Source organism: Daucus carota, chromosome 1, assembly GCF_001625215.2.
Source record: "Daucus carota subsp. sativus chromosome 1, DH1 v3.0, whole genome shotgun sequence".
NCBI classification, from domain to species: Eukaryota; Viridiplantae; Streptophyta; class Magnoliopsida; order Apiales; family Apiaceae; genus Daucus; species Daucus carota.
In genome coordinates this window covers 30,132,199-30,151,772 of record NC_030381.2, presented here as the reverse complement: position 1 = coordinate 30,151,772, position 19,574 = coordinate 30,132,199, and the positions used below count along the sequence as shown (strand labels likewise).

The 19,574-nt window shown below is 34.7% G+C and overlaps 1 protein-coding gene across 1 annotated transcript; it reads left to right on the top strand.

Moving 5' to 3' along the window:
• The first annotated feature begins 16,604 nt into the window (after positions 1–16,604).
• On the top strand, positions 16,605–18,195 carry LOC135149902 (uncharacterized). The gene is made up of 4 exons (XM_064085925.1): positions 16,605–17,004; positions 17,093–17,178; positions 17,230–17,736; positions 17,857–18,195. The coding sequence occupies exons 1-4, from the start codon at positions 16,605–16,607 to the stop codon at positions 18,193–18,195; spliced, it is 1,332 nt and encodes a 443-aa protein (XP_063941995.1).
• Positions 18,196–19,574: the final 1,379 nt, after the last annotated feature.

Here is a 19,574-nt window from a genome sequence, read left to right as displayed (position 1 = left end):
GTCCATTAGATTAGATAAAAGTATGTGGTCTAGATTGTATCTCCACTTGTCAAATTCATTATTTAGGTTATGATTCTGAACTTTCTAGAGTGTTTTTCTTTGTTTTTCTTTTAAAAGTGTTCTTTTTTGAGGAATGATATATATATATATATATATATATATATATATATATATATATATATATATATATATATATATATATATATAACTAAAAAGTTGTTATGATAGTATAAAATTAAAATCAAAATACCAATCAATTATATAGCATGGTTTTAACTGTCATTTGTCAAATCAATTGTCGGTATTAATCTATTTAAGTAGCATAAACGCCTTTTATTTGCATAATTTATAAACATGCAATTTCAAATATAAAAGTTTTTGACTTTATAATTCAATTTAATACTAATAACAGAAATGATACTCTGTCGAAGATGCTTTTTTTTTTTCCTTTAGTCTACGCACAAATAAATTGTCTTGACATATAATAATTGCGATAAGAGATTTTATTTTTCAAAAAGGTTATATAAACAAAAAACATGGTAAATTGTTTTGATATATTTAGACAACAAAACTTAAATTAAGGAGAAAAAAAGTACCCAAAGACATTAAAAATCATTTTTTTGATAAAATTTTTTGAATCCACATCCATCATAAATCCAATCAAATCCAGACATTCTCAAATTTGCCAATTGGAGCAGATGTTGGGAAGCAATATCGTTAACCTCATTCTTATTTTTTCAAAACATTTATGAATATATATTATTCGAATAATATATATTATACGAATATATATTATTCGAATAATATATATTATATGAATAATATATATTATAATATATATCCAAAAATCAATCAATGCATTTTAAATTTGAACGAATTTTTGATATACACAAAATTTAAATCCAACTTCAAACTCATCAGATTTATAAATTAGATACAAATTCAAATTATAAACTTTGGCTTCAATAAAATTAAATAGATAACACTGTTTTGTAGTTCCTATCTTATTTTAATTTAATACAAATACCAAACTATTCAAAAAGGAAAAAATAACCATCGTTAGTCGGGAAATAAAAAAAAAAAAAAAAAAAGAACCATGATTAGACAGGATATTCGGATTGACATGTGCGAACAACTTCTCTTTGAATTTTTAAAAAACACAAAAATTGCTGTGCGTCTTTAGTGTGAGTTAATCACTATCACTTGCAGTGGCGAGTCTGCTTTTAGAAAAGAGGTCATTCTCCTCTATGAGGTCATTATTACAGTTTCTGTTCCCCACCTCTCATTCTTTTACCCCATTAAAGATTTATATATATAAACATTCTTAAACCGTACTACATAGTTCCAAATCAATTACTTTTTTCACCGTTTCTTTATACAAGACGAAAATGTTCTATCCAAATATTTATATTTCAAAATTTATAATAAAATATAATTTTATAATATAAAAATCAACTATATCCATTAAGTTCCTCTACTATGTCCATTTTATGTATTAAAAATTAATAAGTCCCATCATGTTATCCCGTTTTCTTCTTATTTTTCACTACTTCATACTCGCTCGTTCTAAGACGTTTGAGTTTATGCATACAATTGTATGTGATTTGACTATTTACTTTAAATTAATTTTTTTGAATAAAAATTTGAGATAGATGTTCTTATTTGTTTTAAAAAATTGATAATATTAATTTTAAATAGATGATCAAAAAATATATATATATATATAAAATCAAATAACTTACTTATAGAATGGAGAGAATACATATATATCTCTTAAATTCCATAACCAATCCATTCATAAAAATCAAATCGGCATTGGACGGAGGGACCATGAGTTGTGAATTATAATGCATCTTTGTTTAGTAGAAGTAGGGCTTCTTCTTCTGACTTCTGCTTCTTGACCCGTTTGTGTAAAGAAGTATAAGTACTTATAAGAAGCTGAGAATGCTAACTTCTCTCTCACAACTTCTGCTTCTTTTCCAAACGCTTTATTCACTTATTTACTTCTCACTTCTAATTCACTTCTTTACTTTAAACAAAAAGAAGCACTTCTTTTAAATTTACCCAAACGACCTCATAATGCATGATTGTGTATCCAAGAAAATCGTTCATATATATTGTACTTTTTAAAAATTGTTCATATATATTATATACATCGTATGTTTTGTGGCGATCGAGTGGAGCAAAATTTCTGACCGATATATAATTTAATGTTTATTTTTATATGGTGTATACGTTTCAAGAGTTCTTATACTACCATTTCATCCGAAATGTGGACTAAAATCTCTCATCTTAGAGATTTTCTTTTTATTTTTTTCAGAAAATATCTTGGAGGTGTTATAAAGATTATACATTAAACAGATACTGTAGACAAAAATTACACATTTGCGACTTTCGCACAAAGCTGATAACAAAAAAGCATATATTAAAAACTCATTGATCGATGATACACATAATCGCCGGAAAATCTAAGCAAGGACAAAAATAAGGAGAACACATATATGCACACACATATACATGTTCTTCCATCTAGCTAGCTCGCTACAACACAAAACTCACACTTCATTACATAAGTTGCAATCATTTGATGATATAGGTGTCGCCACGTACGTGGGCTTATCCTCTCCGGCCATAATCACGACGACGGGGACAAAATCCGGTTGCACCACGGTGGCGCTGGACTTCACCATCTTTATCTCTGCTGTGGACGGCGGCGGGTTGCGGCGGCGATACGAAAAAATAAGGATGAGAAGTGCCACGAGGATTAGCCCTAGCATGAGCGCTAAGCCACCAAATAACCAAGGAATAGGTGAATTCCAACCTGATTTTGGAGTGGTTGCGAAAGTGTTTGCTGCTGCTTGTTTCATATCTTTCTCCATTTTGTTTTACTCTTCAATGTGATGGTGAGATATGCTCTTTATTTATACTACTAGAATTTTGTAATTACGGCTTTTAGAAAAAAAAATATATGTGTAGAATACGACAGTGGTGCTTTAGTAAAATATATTCGCCGATTATCTAATTAAGAAAAAGGTAACGTCGAATGGAAAAAAGAACTGCGTGCACTTGGACTGTTAATAATGACAGATTCGACGCGGCGAATCGACCAAGGTTGGATGGAGTACTTTTGTCATTATTTTTTAAATTCAAATTTTTTTAAAGTTAATAGAGCACTAATGCACTATGCGTAAAAATTAGGAGATGTTCTCGCAAATAAAAAGGCTTTCTTGATTTGCTTTTGCCACCTGACGTTGGTATCATGTCATGCATGTCTTTAAAGTTATTGTTTTATATTATTATAGATTTATTAATAACATATATAAATACAAATGAACATGTATGGCTTTATAATAATATGATTATATATAATTTTAGTCATAATTATATTTATTTGAGTACAGCTAATTAAAGTCGAAAAATAAATATTATTCGTGAATGAATTTACTTTCATTCATGTGAAGAATTCAATCAAAATAAAATCTTTGAAATATAAATATAACAAAAAAAACATGATTTGTATTAAAGAAATTTAATGAAATAGACAAATCTAATCAAATAAACCACTTTTCTTGGATACCGATTTAAATAGCAGTATTTAACGAATTAATAATTAAATACTATATATATGCGTGTGAGAGAGATTATAATTTACTCAAAAAATATTTTATAATTTTAATAATAACTCAAATAAAAAATCTTCTTCAGGAGATTCGTAACTAAATAACATATATATATATATATATATATATATATATATATATATATATATAGAGAGAGAGAGAGAGAGAGAGAGAGAGTCCAAATCAATGGAGACACCCTTATATGGAGAACCGTGGAGATACCTCTATTTTTTTCGATTTACATAGTACATATGGTATGCAAATTGATCGTTGGGAGATGGAAAAAAATTAAGTGAAGTCGGATTTTAAAAAAACCTCACCGATTGACGGGAAAATCAAATTAAAATTTGCTAGAATTATGCATGCCCCTGGCGGGGCCAATTAAAATAAAATTAAATTTGACTTTTCCCGTCAATCGGTGAGGTTTTTTTGAAATCTGATTTCACTGAATTTTTCTCCATCTCCCGACGATCGATTTACATACCATATGTGCTATGTAAATCGAAAAAAATAGAGGTGTCTCCACGGTTCTCCATACAAGAGGCGTCTCCATGAAACAATGACCTATATTATATATATATATGATGTAATTATTAATATAATTTTGATTTATATATTCATATCTTAAAGCTGCAAATATGAATGGATAAAGGAGAATTGGTCGTCCAAATCAGAGAAGATTGTCTAAGATGATGAGGAAAATATTTGATTTGTAAAATTAATTTCCGATAACATATAAAGCAACTCAATTGATAATGGCCAAGGGAGACCACTTCAAACTATGCAACTTCGAATATATATAAATGGGAATTAAAATATAAATTATAAATCAATTCAAAAATCTAATCTAATGACTTAACTATAAGTGATCACACGCAATTACACGCTCTCCCAATGTTATTTTGATTTTTTTTGTGAATTGTTTAATATTTTTTTAAAATTTGACTTCATTATAATTTTTTCATCTTCTAACGATCAATTTACATACTTATATCATATGTACTATATTTTGATGTGATTTCAAATATTTTAAAATTTTATATTATATATTTCAAGAAAATTTTTATTTCGAAGAAAAAGGCACGTCCTGCAACAAGAAATACATATTATAATATATAGACATGTTGCCCGTTCTTCTTCTATTTTACTTTACCAGGAATTAAAAATATAAATATAAAATTTTATTTTTATTTTTGTTATACTAACATTACAAAATCTATATTGTAATATTAAATTGTAAAAGATTTGTTCAAACGGGTCTGAATTTTGACTGATTAAGGAACTTCTTTATCTTATGGCGTATTTTCATTTTTATTATAACTAAAGATATTTAAACAACTAATAAAAATATATTAAACCAACATGTTCGATTAAAATATTCATTCCTCAATATATTTTAGAAATAAGTAAATAACTAATATAAGTAAATTTTATTTATAAACTTGTAATGAAAGAATATATAAAAATTGGGTCGCGACATGACGCATAAACATCTAAGTTTTACTGATATATATATATATATATATATATATATATATATATATATATATATATATATATATATATATATATATATATTAATTTTGCTATTTTATATTTTCTTATATTAATCCTATTTCGACTCTGATTATGCATATATACACTTGTAAATTATTTAAAATTATAAATTTTAGTATTCAATATTGCATATATAAATATTTAATTAATGGTTGAGTAGTTTACAATCTAAATTGTGATTTTCATGTTTAATTATCATCATTATTATTATAAGATTTAAGTATTATTTTTAGTTTCACTAATCAATAAAAGGGGTCTATACTGTGATAACTAAAATAAAAGAGAGTATGATTCACAAATTTTATAATCCTCCATTTTTCGTGGTGAATTGTTTCTTTTATATTTGCATGATACTTTTCTTATCTACTTTAACTTATACAATGAATAATTCATTTTATACAATAAATAGTTTATGGGTTCCAAAAATATAATATATAGTATGTAAAAAATATGATATATCTCAATAATTCATATAAAATGAATATGATATATTAAATCTAAATGTAATATATGTTACTCCCCCTCCGTCCCAACGAATTGTTATCGTTTGCTTGGGCATCGGAGGTAAGAAATAGGTATAAAGTAGTGGAAAAGAGAAAGAAAAGTGGGTGAAGTGATGGGGTCCGTTGATTTTTAATGTATTAAAAGAAGATAGTGGAGTAAAAATAGTATGAAAAGGAAAGAAAAGTGGGGAAGTGGTGGAATCCATTTACTATTTTTGATAAGTTTTGAAATGTAAAGAATTGGATGGGACATCTCAAAAAGGAAAGTGTAAAGAAATGGTTGGGACGGGGTAGTAAAATATAACACATGAATTAGTACAACTCATTACATTTTAAATTTATATAAATAAAGTTTAATTCGATTTCTTACGAAAAAGTCTTCATAAATTAGAAGTTATTAATTTATCGATTAACTAATGTCTCTCTAAATTAATAAGATTTTCAGGTCCCAACAATATTAATTTTTAGAGATTTAACAGTATATCCAAATATTAAAATATATACTCTCTTTCTATAAACTTTGAAAGTTAAATACATATATTAGACTGGAGTTTTTTTCTTTCCCAATTTATTTAAATACTATTCAGTTTCATGCTGCCCTTCTGCACTGCATCTTTGTTCCATTTTGTATAAGTATTAAATTTTTATACAGGAAAAAAAATTAAAAATAGATCATTTAACTATATTTCTGTATGTATTAAAATACGTGTCGAAATGTGAGAATAAATAGAAACAAAACCTAAAACACCCAGGTAATCAAAATAAACGCCGGTGCATACCACTTGTTTGTTACAAAACCGGTCTTTCTCATTTTTTTACAACTTTTTCTCACGACTCGACACATATTTTAAAACTTAAATAAAATATAATTTTGTAATATATATTTAAAATTTTATTCTTCTTATAAAATTTTGAGTCTGATTTTTATTTAGGAAAAAATTGAAATAATATTTAAACTGTATTTTCTAGGAGTATTAAAATCTATATCGAACCTCCGCCTCTCAATGTAAAAAATTGAAGGGTACCGATAAAGACCGATAAAGTATATGATATATTCTCTCTGTTCTTTAATAATAGTCATTTTTGAAAAAATTATGGATATTAAGGAATTTTAGCATTCACATTTTCATTGACACTAGTTATCTTGAATGAATGATAAACCAACCTTCAATACAAAATTTAGACTAATTAGCATATAAAATATTAAAAAATATCACTGTTATTTTTTGAAAATGATCAATTAAAAAAAAATAATGAAAATTTATCTTTACAATATTATTGAAAATAGAGATGAGAAAATATTATTGGGACAAAAATATTCTTCAAAATTTATTTATATGTAAAAGAGAATTAAGCTGGCCGCGTGGAGCCGTGGACCAAGAGTTCTGAGTGAGTGCGTGTTGTAAGTTGAACAAGTAACAAAGGGTGATACATTGGGCTTGGGTTGGGGCTTGGGCTTGTTTAATATATTTAGAGGTGATTTAAACTACATACAGTCTATTGCTAGAATTCAAAGAAGTATGAGCACCAAATCTTGAGCCTTACATGCAAGACTAATCTCCACCTCTGAAGTGATTTCGTCGATGTAATTTATTATTTTTATTTTGATTTAGTATAATTATTCTCTCAATTCAATTTATAATCAAAATATTCCCGTCTCTTTGAAAAGGTACGTCGATTATCTTGTTGTGAATAGAAATTAATATTTATTTTGTATTTTACTGTTTCTTTTGTTTGTATTCGTAATATGTTATGATCAGAGCCGGCTAATAGGGTGTACAAGTGGGTCGCTTGCACAGGGTCTCATATATTTTGGGGCCCAAAAATAAAAAAACATGTATATATATTATTAAACATGTATGTATATTATTTTTGTTATAAAAATATTTATATATATTTTTTTATTATTTCACTGCTAAATAAATATTTATTCATATCTAATTAAAATTTATTATATTTAATGAAATTAAAAATTTAAATCCTTTTTAGCCCATAATTTCTCATATTTATAAAAATCTGAAATAATATACAAAATCACATATTCAAATTTACATATTCTTAAATGTAAATTTATTTTTATATAATATTATTTTTTAAGTAATATTTATGTTTAAAATAGATATGTATTTTTGTTTTCAATAATTTTTCTTATTTTTTATTTGTGTTAAAAAGTATATATAAAACTATAATTTAAATTACTTTGAAGGGCCTCATTTTATATTTTTTGACCAGGCCTCCGTGAATGATTAGCCGGCCCTGGTTATGATAGCAGATCATAAAATTCATTTTTCTTGTTTTCTTCCGATGTTGAGGATGTATATATGTAAATCCTAAGTTTTGATGATCACACATTATGGCAAGCCACTTTAATGTTATAGCTTGCTTATATTCATTATGTTGATAATAGCCTGCTGTACTCCATGTGTTAACTCAGTTTTGCAGGAAGATAATTTATCAGCATAACAGTAAGCTGTTATGTGATAACAGCAAGCTGTTTTGAAGTCCGAGCAGAAATCAGAAACTGCCAGAATTTCGACTTAGATTCAGATCAGGTTTAGGACTTCTAATTTGTGAATTTTCTTTTTAATATATGTTTGTAGTAACGTATAAGCTCGTTTTAAAATCAGTAAACGTTTTCAAATATAAAGGAAGAAGTTGAGTTTTATACAAATTCTTTTAAACTCTAACAACTTCATCCTTATCCCATAATCTTAGGAGTTGTTATATAAACGTTCTCTTCAGTTCATACACTCCTGATTTTATGTAACTAAATCTCAGTAACGTTAAGAACAACGTTCTTAATAACGTTAATGAAGAATCAAGTTTTTTTAGCCGTTATATTTTTTAGTATATATACGGTGAACGGGTTTTTCAAAAAGCTGTTGCAACTCCGATATTGAAAAGCCCTCATAACATTCTTTAATCTCGAGCTTACATTGTTACTGTGTTCATATATTATTTAGAGAATCTAGATTGAGTTGTAAACATTTCTTTCTTATTGAAAAGTGTATTGAATCACTGAAAAGTAGCGGGGTTCTATAGTTTTTAGAACGGGGGGAGCTAGATAAGATAGTCTACATTGTTTCTTATTTGCACAAGGTTCAGGAACGAGGAATTCAAGTTGAGGAAGCTCAAGGAATTCAGGGTTCAAGGAACAAGGGTGCTGGGAGAAGACAGTGTCGAGCTATTTCTTAGTCAGCTCATAGTTGCAGGATAACGGCAAGCTATTTTCAGTGATTGGGATCAGGGAGATATATTATTATTCTGTAATTGTTTGAATTTTCAGTAATAATATATTCTCTTACCACGTTGGTAGGGGACCAGGACGTAGACCATTAGATATAGGGGTCGAACCTGGCTAAAAGTTCTTGTGCCTCTTTTACATTCCACTTTACTGTTTTGTTGATTGCATGCTTAGATAGCTTGACACATTACTCTGATAATTGAAAACAGTAAGCCATTTTCTGAGGCACTGCAGACTGCTTTAATAACAGTCAGCTATAACAAGTTGGTAAACTTTAAAAATTGTCATTATTATCCATATACACCTATTCACTCCCTGATAAGTGGTATTTATACACACTTATAGGCCTTCATTTCCACTTAAATTGGGTGGTTGTACTTAAGTGTTTTGTGTCTTTTGATATGTTTTTGTTGTTTTTCTGTCCAGGTCACGAGTTGGAGTGATGAAGCGAATTTCTATCTTTTTGAGGTTGTTTTGAGTACTTTATTGCAAGAATAGAGAATTGCGGATTCATTGCACAGCTTGAGATTTTGTGGGTACATCTTCTACAAACCCTCACGAGAACTCACTCGTCCACTAGAGCTATCTAGGGGTTTAAAGGGCTTGTTGCATATGCTAAATGCAACCGTGATCACCTACGGAAGTGGTACTAGAGCGAGGAAGGACATGCACGCGAGAAATGAGCAAGAAATGAGTAAGAACGAAGAAATTGGCCATCGCCCCACAGAGGGTAGCGCGCCCGCGCTACAGGGCGGCGCGACCGCGCTGCCACGAGGCTCTGTGGCGCGCCCGCGCCGTCCCTGGCGCGCCCGCGCCCTCTGCTGAAGCTCCGGGCCGAATTGCAGCCTTTTCGCGGGATTTCTAGCAACGGTCGAGGCCCGGTTGACTTGGTCAATATATATATTATTTTCTCATGTGTAAAACCCTAGAACCTCATTAGCCGTATTATAATTTATCATAGTTCTCTCTTGTAATCAAGCACATTAGCAGTTTGTATTGGATCGTTCTTCGCGAGGAAGTGACAGTTTCGAGCGAGATCGTGAACATCAAATCTGTAACGTTGTGTTTTCTTATTTATCAATTCAAGTATTTTTATTCTAGTAATTATTGTCTTTTTATTTATCATGTTTTCACTAGAAACCATGATTTCGATTAGTTCGATTATGAGCTAACCGTCTTCATGGGATTTTAACGGATTTATCGATGTAGTCTAGTAACGATTGTACTTGGTTGATTATGTGACGTATGTTGATTATTTGCATGAGCCGTGCTTATTCTTCTTAGGAGCGTAGCTAACTTCTAAGTTGTTTGTTAATTCTTTCTGAAGTGAAAGTGGATGATTGAATTTAGAACTTTGCCATGTAAACATAGGATTATGTAAAAGAAGCATAATTTGTGATAGACTTGAACTATTTTTATCACCCTGTGTAATCACGATAGACAGCCTGTGATTTAAACCTCTCTGCTTACACTACCGCTAGAGACATCTAGGGTCTGAGCTTTGTTGGTGTCCATGAGATTTCTATCTTAATTGTGGATTTTGATTGGTACGATATGTGTGCAACGAGAGTTGGCATGTATTACTTTCGTGTTGTCTGATTAGGATCAACAGTCACATGTTAACCAGGAATTTCAATTCTAGATGAATTCGATAATGAAGTTAGAATCCTATGTGTTTTCCTATTCTGAATTTGATTAGTAGATTAGTTATTAGTATAAATAAAACAACCCATATTGTCAATTGTCTTAGCAGTGAAAATTAGTCATACATTGTTGCATAGGTAAGTAATCTTTAATTCACGAGTCTTTGTGGGAACAAACAAATATATTACTTGTGATCACGTGCGCTTGCGTGTAATATTCGTATAGATTTCTGCGAACAAGTTTTTGGCGCCGCTGCCGGGGACTCGGTGTTAATTAATATAGTTTATGTACTTGTCATCAGTGTGCATTAAAATTTACTGACTAGGATTTTCTTCTCTTTTCACTTTTCTTCTTTAATGTATAGGTAGCTAACAATGGAATATACAAGAACTGTAGTTGATGAGGCGTCAAGAGAATTCGCTCGATTAAACATTAACAACAATCAGGCTGACACAATAGAGCCGGCTATATCAGCAAGTGGAATTCAAGTCAAGCCAGCGATCATCTTCAGGCTGCAAGGCACTATTCAATTTGGAGGGTCCGTTCATGAAGACCCAAGTCTTCATCTCAGGAAATTCGAGGAATTCTGTGTTTCACTAGATTTCAATCTTGGACCTAAAGATTTGGTAAAGTTGAGACTCTTTCCGTTTACGCTGCGTGACGTAGCGAGATCTTGGTTTTTCTCTCTCTCAGCTAGCACCATTAACAGCTGGTGGAAATTGGAGAAAGTATTTTGTTCCAGATTTTATCCTTTGATCAAGATCTTAAACATCAAGAACACTGAAAATAGATTTTTTCAATTTTCCGGAGAATATCTCTGTGTGGCGTGGGACCGTTTCAAGAAGATTTTGGAGAATCTCACGGAAGATGGCATGCCTCCGGGAATGGCAATTCATTATTTCTACAGGGGTCTTAATAGTCAATGTAGAGCAGTACTAGACGTGGCAGCCGGAGGAAGTCTATGGAGCAAGTGTTTTGATGATGCTTATGAATTGATAGAGAAACTAGCAGCCGACGAGCATAGAGACCTCAAGTGGAAACTTTCGAAGGAGGAGGAATCCGCAGATGAGGAACTTGACAATGTCACTAATGAAGAGCAATTGGCGAACTGGCACAAAATCAGAGCTCATTCTGGTTCAACTTCTAATGGATGTGGAGACACTTGTCCTATTCTATCAACAAATACTAGTAGTCAATCGGTAGCTCAACCACCTGCTAAGGTAACATTGAATGAAGTACATTACCGAAGGATAATCAGGCGTATCGACGCGGTTGAGGAACGAATCGGTCGCTTTGCTGACATCTTAACTGACTCTCTAGCTGAAGCATTCTTGAAGCTTGATGTTAATGTTGATTGGGATTCTTTTGGTTATGGTACGAGGTATCCTCCACAGGATACTTCTTCGGAATCGGAGTAAGCCGGATTTCACGTCGAGCTAACGACGTTAAACAAGCGCTTCGTGGGAGGCAACCCACGCATTGAAACCATGTTGTACACTTGTAACCACAAAAACGCAATAAACGGAGAAAAACGGCTCCGGGCGGCAGACTCTAGCGCGCCCGCGCTAGAGCCAGCGCGCCCGCGCCGTGCTCTGTAGCGCGCCCGCGCTACAGGGAGGCGCGGCCGCGCTCCCGTCTGTGGGAGTCCGGATTTTTCCCCCAAAAATAGCTTATTTTCAGTTTTTAAATACCCACAACCCTAATATTGCATGCCTAGACCGAAAATATATCCTCCCTAACCCTACATTCAGTTTCAATTTCTCATATAAATTAACACAAACTCATCCCCAAATTCTATCCTACTTCTACAAAACCTATATATATACATACACCTCCATACACAATCTCTACACAACCTCTCAAACCCATTACACACAAACACTCTCACATACTCGATCTCTTACTATGGCACCCAAAAGACAACGCCGAACCCAAGATCCAAGCACACAAGCCCCCACATCTAGCGATTCTTCCTCGATGGGCGAGGTTGAATTCTCATCCGATGGCGCGCGTACCGAGTTTCAACGACTTATGAATAAGTCGATTCTCAAGGAGAGGGGTTTCTTACCCACATCGGAGGATGGTGATCTGGTGAGGATGATTCAGGAGCGGGGCTGGGAGTCTTTCTGCGAGGCTCCGGAGGCGGTTCCCTTGGCTATCATTCGCGAGTTCTATGCGAATGCCAAGGAGAATCGCGATGGTTATACTATGGTTCGAGGTACCCGCGTGGATTACAGCGTGGATGCTATTCGACGGGTGGTTGGAGGGCGTGCCAGACGTCCGGACGAGGAGGACTGGGTGACGGAGAGGATTGGGCGCGCCACGCGCCGTATTGATGAGGATCCGGTTGATTTTGACCGGTTGATCTATGAGTTGTGTGTGCCAGGTACTCGCTGGAAGATGACTGCACCTCCACTGCCGGCGCCGGTTTCTTTTCCGGCGGCTGCGTTGAGCCGGTACGGGAAGGCGTGGAACGCCTTCATATGTGCCAACATCATGCCATCCTCGCACGGGCATGAGGTGACTGTTGATAGAGCTATCTTGCTCTACGGGATTGTCTTGGGCAAGTTCATTGACCTGGGACAGGTGATCTATCAGGGGATGCTTCGGTTCCTACAGGGAGGAACCACAGGTGCCATACCATATGGCACTATAGTGACGAAGCTGTGTCGTGCGTGCCAGGTTCGTTGGCCATCCAGCGAGCAGTTACAGTTGCCGGCGGCACCGATTGATCATTCGGCGATCAGCCGGATGGCGGAGTGGGAGGGAGTCGTTCCTCATCCTCGAGGACTCGGCTATATCTATGAGGACATGCCAGGCGGACGTCCTGCTTCTGTCATGAGGGAGCGTGCTAGAGCTGCACGAGCTGGTACTTCACGGGCGGAAGAGACATCCGAGCCGATGGGGGAGGTTCATTATCGCCGGCTAGCGAGGCGTATGGATGCCATGCACGACATCCATCATCGGTTTGCGGTCGACTTGACAGCTGCTCTTGGTAGTGCTTTCCAGGCACAGGGGGTCACGGTTCAGTGGCCGATATTCGGAGCGGGGATGCAGTATCCTCCACCAGATTCACCTCCGGCGGAGGAGGAGGAGGACTCGGACTCCGAGTAGATACGTGGGTGCTCTAGCCTTTTTATCACTTTCAATGAGGGCATTGAAAATTTTAAGTTTGGGGGTGGTAATCTAAGGAAGAGCATGTTATTGTATCATTTGTATATTATTGCATGTGTTAATTAGTTCATATCGTTCACGTTTTTTTTATTTTGTTTTGTTTTATTTCTCACGTTTTTTTTTTTAATTTTTCTCACGTTTTATTATTCTATTTTGCATGTTAGTTGTAGTTTTTGTAATGTAGTATCACGAGCATTTGCATGAATTATGAAGTTAAGCCAAGCTAATTACCTATGATGAGTTAAGTGCGTAGTTCTTGATTAGTAATTTCAATTGCAATACTAGGTTAATATTTGGAAGTTACTTGTGTTGGAAATTGTAATTCACATATGTTCTTGAGATAGGATTTAGACGAATTTCCTTGAATTCTAGGATTGAATTGAACATCCTTCAGCTTAGGTCTGTAAATCTTAAGTTTGGGGGAACTGAGGAGTAGATATACCTTTCTAGAAAAATAAAAGAAAAAAAAAAGAGATAAAAGAGAAAAGAAAAAAAATAGAAAAAAAAAGAAAAAGAAAAGAAAAAATAGTATCAATAAATTCACTAGAAAATAAGTGGTAGAATTAACTAGGTTGAGCTCATTAGTACTCGAGTAATTAAGTCTGAGGGGACTTTGTGCCTAACAACCTAAAGCCCTTCGTGGTTTGGGATTGTTGACCCAACACTCGCTACATGGGTACTAGTGCATAAATCTTTAGGGATCTCAACCATTGCACGGTTAAATAAACCACTAGAATAAAGTGAATAATTGGTGGGTGAAGTCTTATGGTGTTCGTAACGCATTTACACTGCGAAGCGCCTAACCTTAGACCGAGCTATTAATCACCAATATAAAAATTTTAATATGTAGAATAAAATAGAAGGGTGTGGACATTCTTTGGGACCTCGGCTTTTAGTGGACTTAAGTGACGGGGTGTTAGTTTTTAAACTTTTACAGTTCATGATTGGGATTCTGTGGGGAGTAGTAGTTTTATCTTGTCTCAATCAAAGAGCATGCTTGCACACACGGGCACTCCACACTTGTAATAGAAGAATATTTAATTTAGTCGCGAGCGAAGTGAAAGTTGAGAACACTAGCACAATCTGAGGTATTATAATTAGCAAGGCAATGGCTTCATGATTCGATCATTCATCACGTAGTTGCATTCATGCATTGCATTGTATTTTTGTAGAGTCGTCGACGCTTGAGGACAAGCATCCGTTTAAGTTTGGGGGTGTGATAAGTGGTATTTATACACACTTATAGGCCTTCATTTCCACTTAAATTGGGTGGTTGTACTTAAGTGTTTTGTGTCTTTTGATATGTTTTTGTTGTTTTTCTGTCCAGGTCACGAGTTGGAGTGATGAAAGCGAATTTCTATCTTTTTGAGGTTGTTTTGAGTACTTTATTGCAAGAATAGAGAATTGCGGATTCATTGCACAGCTTGAGATTTTGTGGGTACATCTTCTACAAACCCTCACGAGAACTCACTCGTCCACTAGAGCTATCTAGGGGTTTAAAGGGCTTGTTGCATATGCTAAATGCAACCGTGATCACCTACGGAAGTGGTACTAGAGCGAGGAAGGACATGCACGCGAGAAATGAGCAAGAAATGAGTAAGAACGAAGAAATTGGCCATCGCCCCACAGAGGGTAGCGCGCCCGCGCTACAGGGCGGCGCGACCGCGCTGCCACGAGGCTCTGTGGCGCGCCCGCGCCGTCCCTGGCGCGCCCGCGCCCTCTGCTGAAGCTCCGGGCCGAATTGCAGCCTTTTCGCGGGATTTCTAGCAACGGTCGAGGCCCGGTTGACTTGGTCAATATATATATTATTTTCTCATGTGTAAAACCCTAGAACCTCATTAGCCGTATTATAATTTATCATAGTTCTCTCTTGTAATCAAGCACATTAGCAGTTTGTATTGGATCGTTCTTCGCGAGGAAGTGACAGTTTCGAGCGAGATCGTGAACATCAAATCTGTAACGTTGTGTTTTCTTATTTATCAATTCAAGTATTTTTATTCTAGTAATTATTGTCTTTTTATTTATCATGTTTTCACTAGAAACCATGATTTCGATTAGTTCGATTATGAGCTAACCGTCTTCATGGGATTTTAACGGATTTATCGATGTAGTCTAGTAACGATTGTACTTGGTTGATTATGTGACGTATGTTGATTATTTGCATGAGCCGTGCTTATTCTTCTTAGGAGCGTAGCTAACTTCTAAGTTGTTTGTTAATTCTTTCTGAAGTGAAAGTGGATGATTGAATTTAGAACTTTGCCATGTAAACATAGGATTATGTAAAAGAAGCATAATTTGTGATAGACTTGAACTATTTTTATCACCCTGTGTAATCACGATAGACAGCCTGTGATTTAAACCTCTCTGCTTACACTACCGCTAGAGACATCTAGGGTCTGAGCTTTGTTGGTGTCCATGAGATTTCTATCTTAATTGTGGATTTTGATTGGTACGATATGTGTGCAACGAGAGTTGGCATGTATTACTTTCGTGTTGTCTGATTAGGATCAACAGTCACATGTTAACCAGGAATTTCAATTCTAGATGAATTCGATAATGAAGTTAGAATCCTATGTGTTTTCCTATTCTGAATTTGATTAGTAGATTAGTTATTAGTATAAATAAAACAACCCATATTGTCAATTGTCTTAGCAGTGAAAATTAGTCATACATTGTTGCATAGGTACGTAATCTTTAATTCACGAGTCTCTGTGGGAACGAACAAATATATTACTTGTGATCACGTGCGCTTGCGTGTAATATTCGTATAGATTTCTGCGAACACTCCCCTCTAGGTGTAATTTCATTTGGTATCAGAGCTTGGTATACTAATATTTCTGTAACAGGAAGGTATTGATCAATATGGATGATAAATACAATGATGACTATCCTCTTGGTTCGGCTGCTAACCGTCCTCCATTGCTACTTGGTACTCACAACTACAATTGGTGGAAAAACAGAATGAAAATGCATCTATCCAATGAACCAAAGGAATGGAGAGTTGTCTTTAAAGGTCCCTACACATTCACTACTGATGATGGCAAACCAATGGATATTGATGATCTCAATGATGCTGAAGTTCTTAAGCTGAGCTACAACAACAGGGCTATGAATACTATCATGACGGGTCTCTCTACTTCAGAAAGCGACAAAGTTTCATCTTGCACCTCTGCCAAGGAAATGTGGGATATTCTGGAAAGATATCATGAAGGAACAAAGCCTCTACGCAAAGTTAAACTTGGCCAGCTGCTTGATGACTATGGTACATTCAAATTGAAGGAGAATGAAACTATCCATGAAGCTCAAGCTTGATTTCAGGTCATTATGAATGGTCTTGCACAATCTGATAGAGAATAAAGAGCCTACCATTATTCGAGATGATGCTAAGATCAAGGAACTTGAGGACAAGGTTGATCAACTGGAGAATCTCAATAAGGTGTTGTTAAAGAGGAACAAGGCTCAATAAGATGAAATCTCTCAACTGAAGCTTGATATTGAAGCCAGGGATGCATGTCTAGAAACTTTCAAAATCAAGGATTCTACGAAGGAACATCCATCTCAGCCTGCTGCTACTTCATCACAGCCTACTGCTACATCATCACAGCATGCTGAAAGAGTAAAAGTTCTCGAATCTGAAGTGATTAAGCTAAGGAAAGGAATGGGAACATTTGTGCAAGGTGAAGAAGGTCTCAAATACATGATGAAAAGCATCAAGGTACCTCTGGTCAGAGAAGGAGTTGGGCTACACTTCAACAAAAGGGTAAATGCACTCAAATATGATGGAAGGCAAGGGAAACCATACAAATATGCTATGCCTTGGAACAAGTGTGCAAAGTGTGGTGGTAAAGGTCATCTATCACAAAATTGCAGAGTGCCTCCTCCAAAGAAAGCCTACCAGAAGAAGTCTGAGAAGAAAACAGCCTACTGGAACAGACAAACAGCTTACCAGAATGGGAAAGGCAGAAGCAGAACTCAGCATGTGTATCCTACTGTGGTCCAAAAGTGGATCAAGAAATCTGATTTGAATGCTTTATATGTTCTTGATTCTAACCAAACTGGACCCAAACCAATCTGGGTTCCAAAAGGTTGAGTTTTGTTTTTGTTTGTTTTGCAGATGTGTCTTGCCGCTAAAAGCAAATCAAAGCAATGGATCATTGATAGTGGATGCACAAGACATATGTGTGGAGACAAAACTCAGTTCATAAGTCTAAAGCTTAAAAGAGGTGGAGGTGTAACAATTGGCAATAGTAAGACACTTCCTATTCTAGGTAAAGGTACGGTAGGTAATAGCACAACCTCTATTTCTAATGTTAGATATGTTGAAGGTTTGAGTTATAATCTTCTTAGTGTTAGTCAATTGCATGATGATGGTCATAAGGTTGATTTCTCTAGGAATAAATGTGTTATTACTGTTGGTACTAATCAAACTCCTCTAGTTGCTAGAAGGAAATGAAATATATATATATATTAGACTTTGAGTTGCAGAAAACAACCTGCTGTTTAGCTGCTGTGGATGCTGATCCTACCATTTGACATAGAAGATTGGGTCATGCTCACATGGACTTGCTCAACAAATTGACAAGCAAGAAGCTAGTGAGAGGATTGCCAAAGCTAAAATATGCCAAGACTGAGGTTTGTTCAGCATGTCAGCTAGGTAAGCAAATTCGTAGCACTCATAAGGCTAAGAATATGGTATCAACTACTAAACCTTTAGAACTCTTGCACTTAGATTTATTTGGTCCTGAATCTTATAAGAGTATTGGTGGTAAGCAATATGGTTTTGTTATTGTTGATGATTATTCTCGTTTTACATGGGTTTTATTTCTTCGTACTAAAGATTGTGCTTTTGAAGAATTTGAGAAACTCATTAAATTGCTTGAGAATAAGTTGAATACTAAGCTCATTGGTATAAGGAGTGATCATGGAGGTGAATTCCAAAAGGATTTCATTACTTACTGTGAAGCAAGAGGAATCACTCATGAATTCTCAGCTCCTAGGACTCCTCAACAAAATGGAGTTGTTGAAAGGAAGAACAGGTCACTACAAGAAACGGCTAGGACATTATTGCAAGAAAGCAAGCTGCCAAGAAGTTTTTGGACAGAAGCAGTCAACACAGCCTGCTATGTTTTGAACAGAGTGATCATAAGGCCTATTCTCAACAAAACTCCATATGAGCTGCTAAGGAAAAAGAAGCCAAATATCGGGTATTTTAAAGTTTTTGGTTCTAAATGTTTTGTCATAAAAAGATTGATAGAGATGGCAAGTTTGATTCCAAGTCTTTTGAAGCTATATTTCTTGGTTATTCTTTAACAAATCGTGCTTATAGATATTATAATTTGTCTAAACATACTGTTGAAGAATCTATTGATATTGTGTTTAAAGAACCTAACAATGATCTGCCAAGAGATGAGGAAGATGATGCAGGTTCTGATAAAGATCCACAACAATCATCTAAGGAGAAAGAATCAATTGAACCATCTACTCCATCATCTCGGCAAGCTAGAAGTGAATCCCAGCCAGCTGATACTCCATCTACGCATACTGGAAGTTCATCTCAGCAAGCTGAAACGCCAACTTCATCTGCAGAAACTCCATCTCAGCAAGCTGATCAGGGAACTCCAGATGAAGATCTCATTGCAAAAATGTCTCAACTGAACCTTGGTGGATCCAGACCTACTACTCAGCAACATCAGTCCTCACATGAAGAAATAGCTCAACACAATCTACCAAAGTCTGTCAGATTTGTCAAGGATCATCCTCCAGAATTGGTGATTGGTGATGTCTCTGCTGGAATCAAAACTCGAAGAGGTCAAGCAAATTTATGTGCTTATG

Excerpts from the sequence above, each read along its gene's own strand:
- LOC135149902 (XM_064085925.1), top strand. The coding sequence starts at position 16,605 with ATGGATGATAAATACAATGATGACTATCCTCTTGGTTCGGCTGCTAAC. Across the intron at positions 17,179-17,229 it reads AACTGGAGAATCTCAATAAG|CTTGATATTGAAGCCAGGGA; the intron begins GTGTTGTTAAAG and ends TCTCAACTGAAG. Across the intron at positions 17,737-17,856 it reads AGCATGTGTATCCTACTGTG|ATGTGTCTTGCCGCTAAAAG; the intron begins GTCCAAAAGTGG and ends TTTGTTTTGCAG.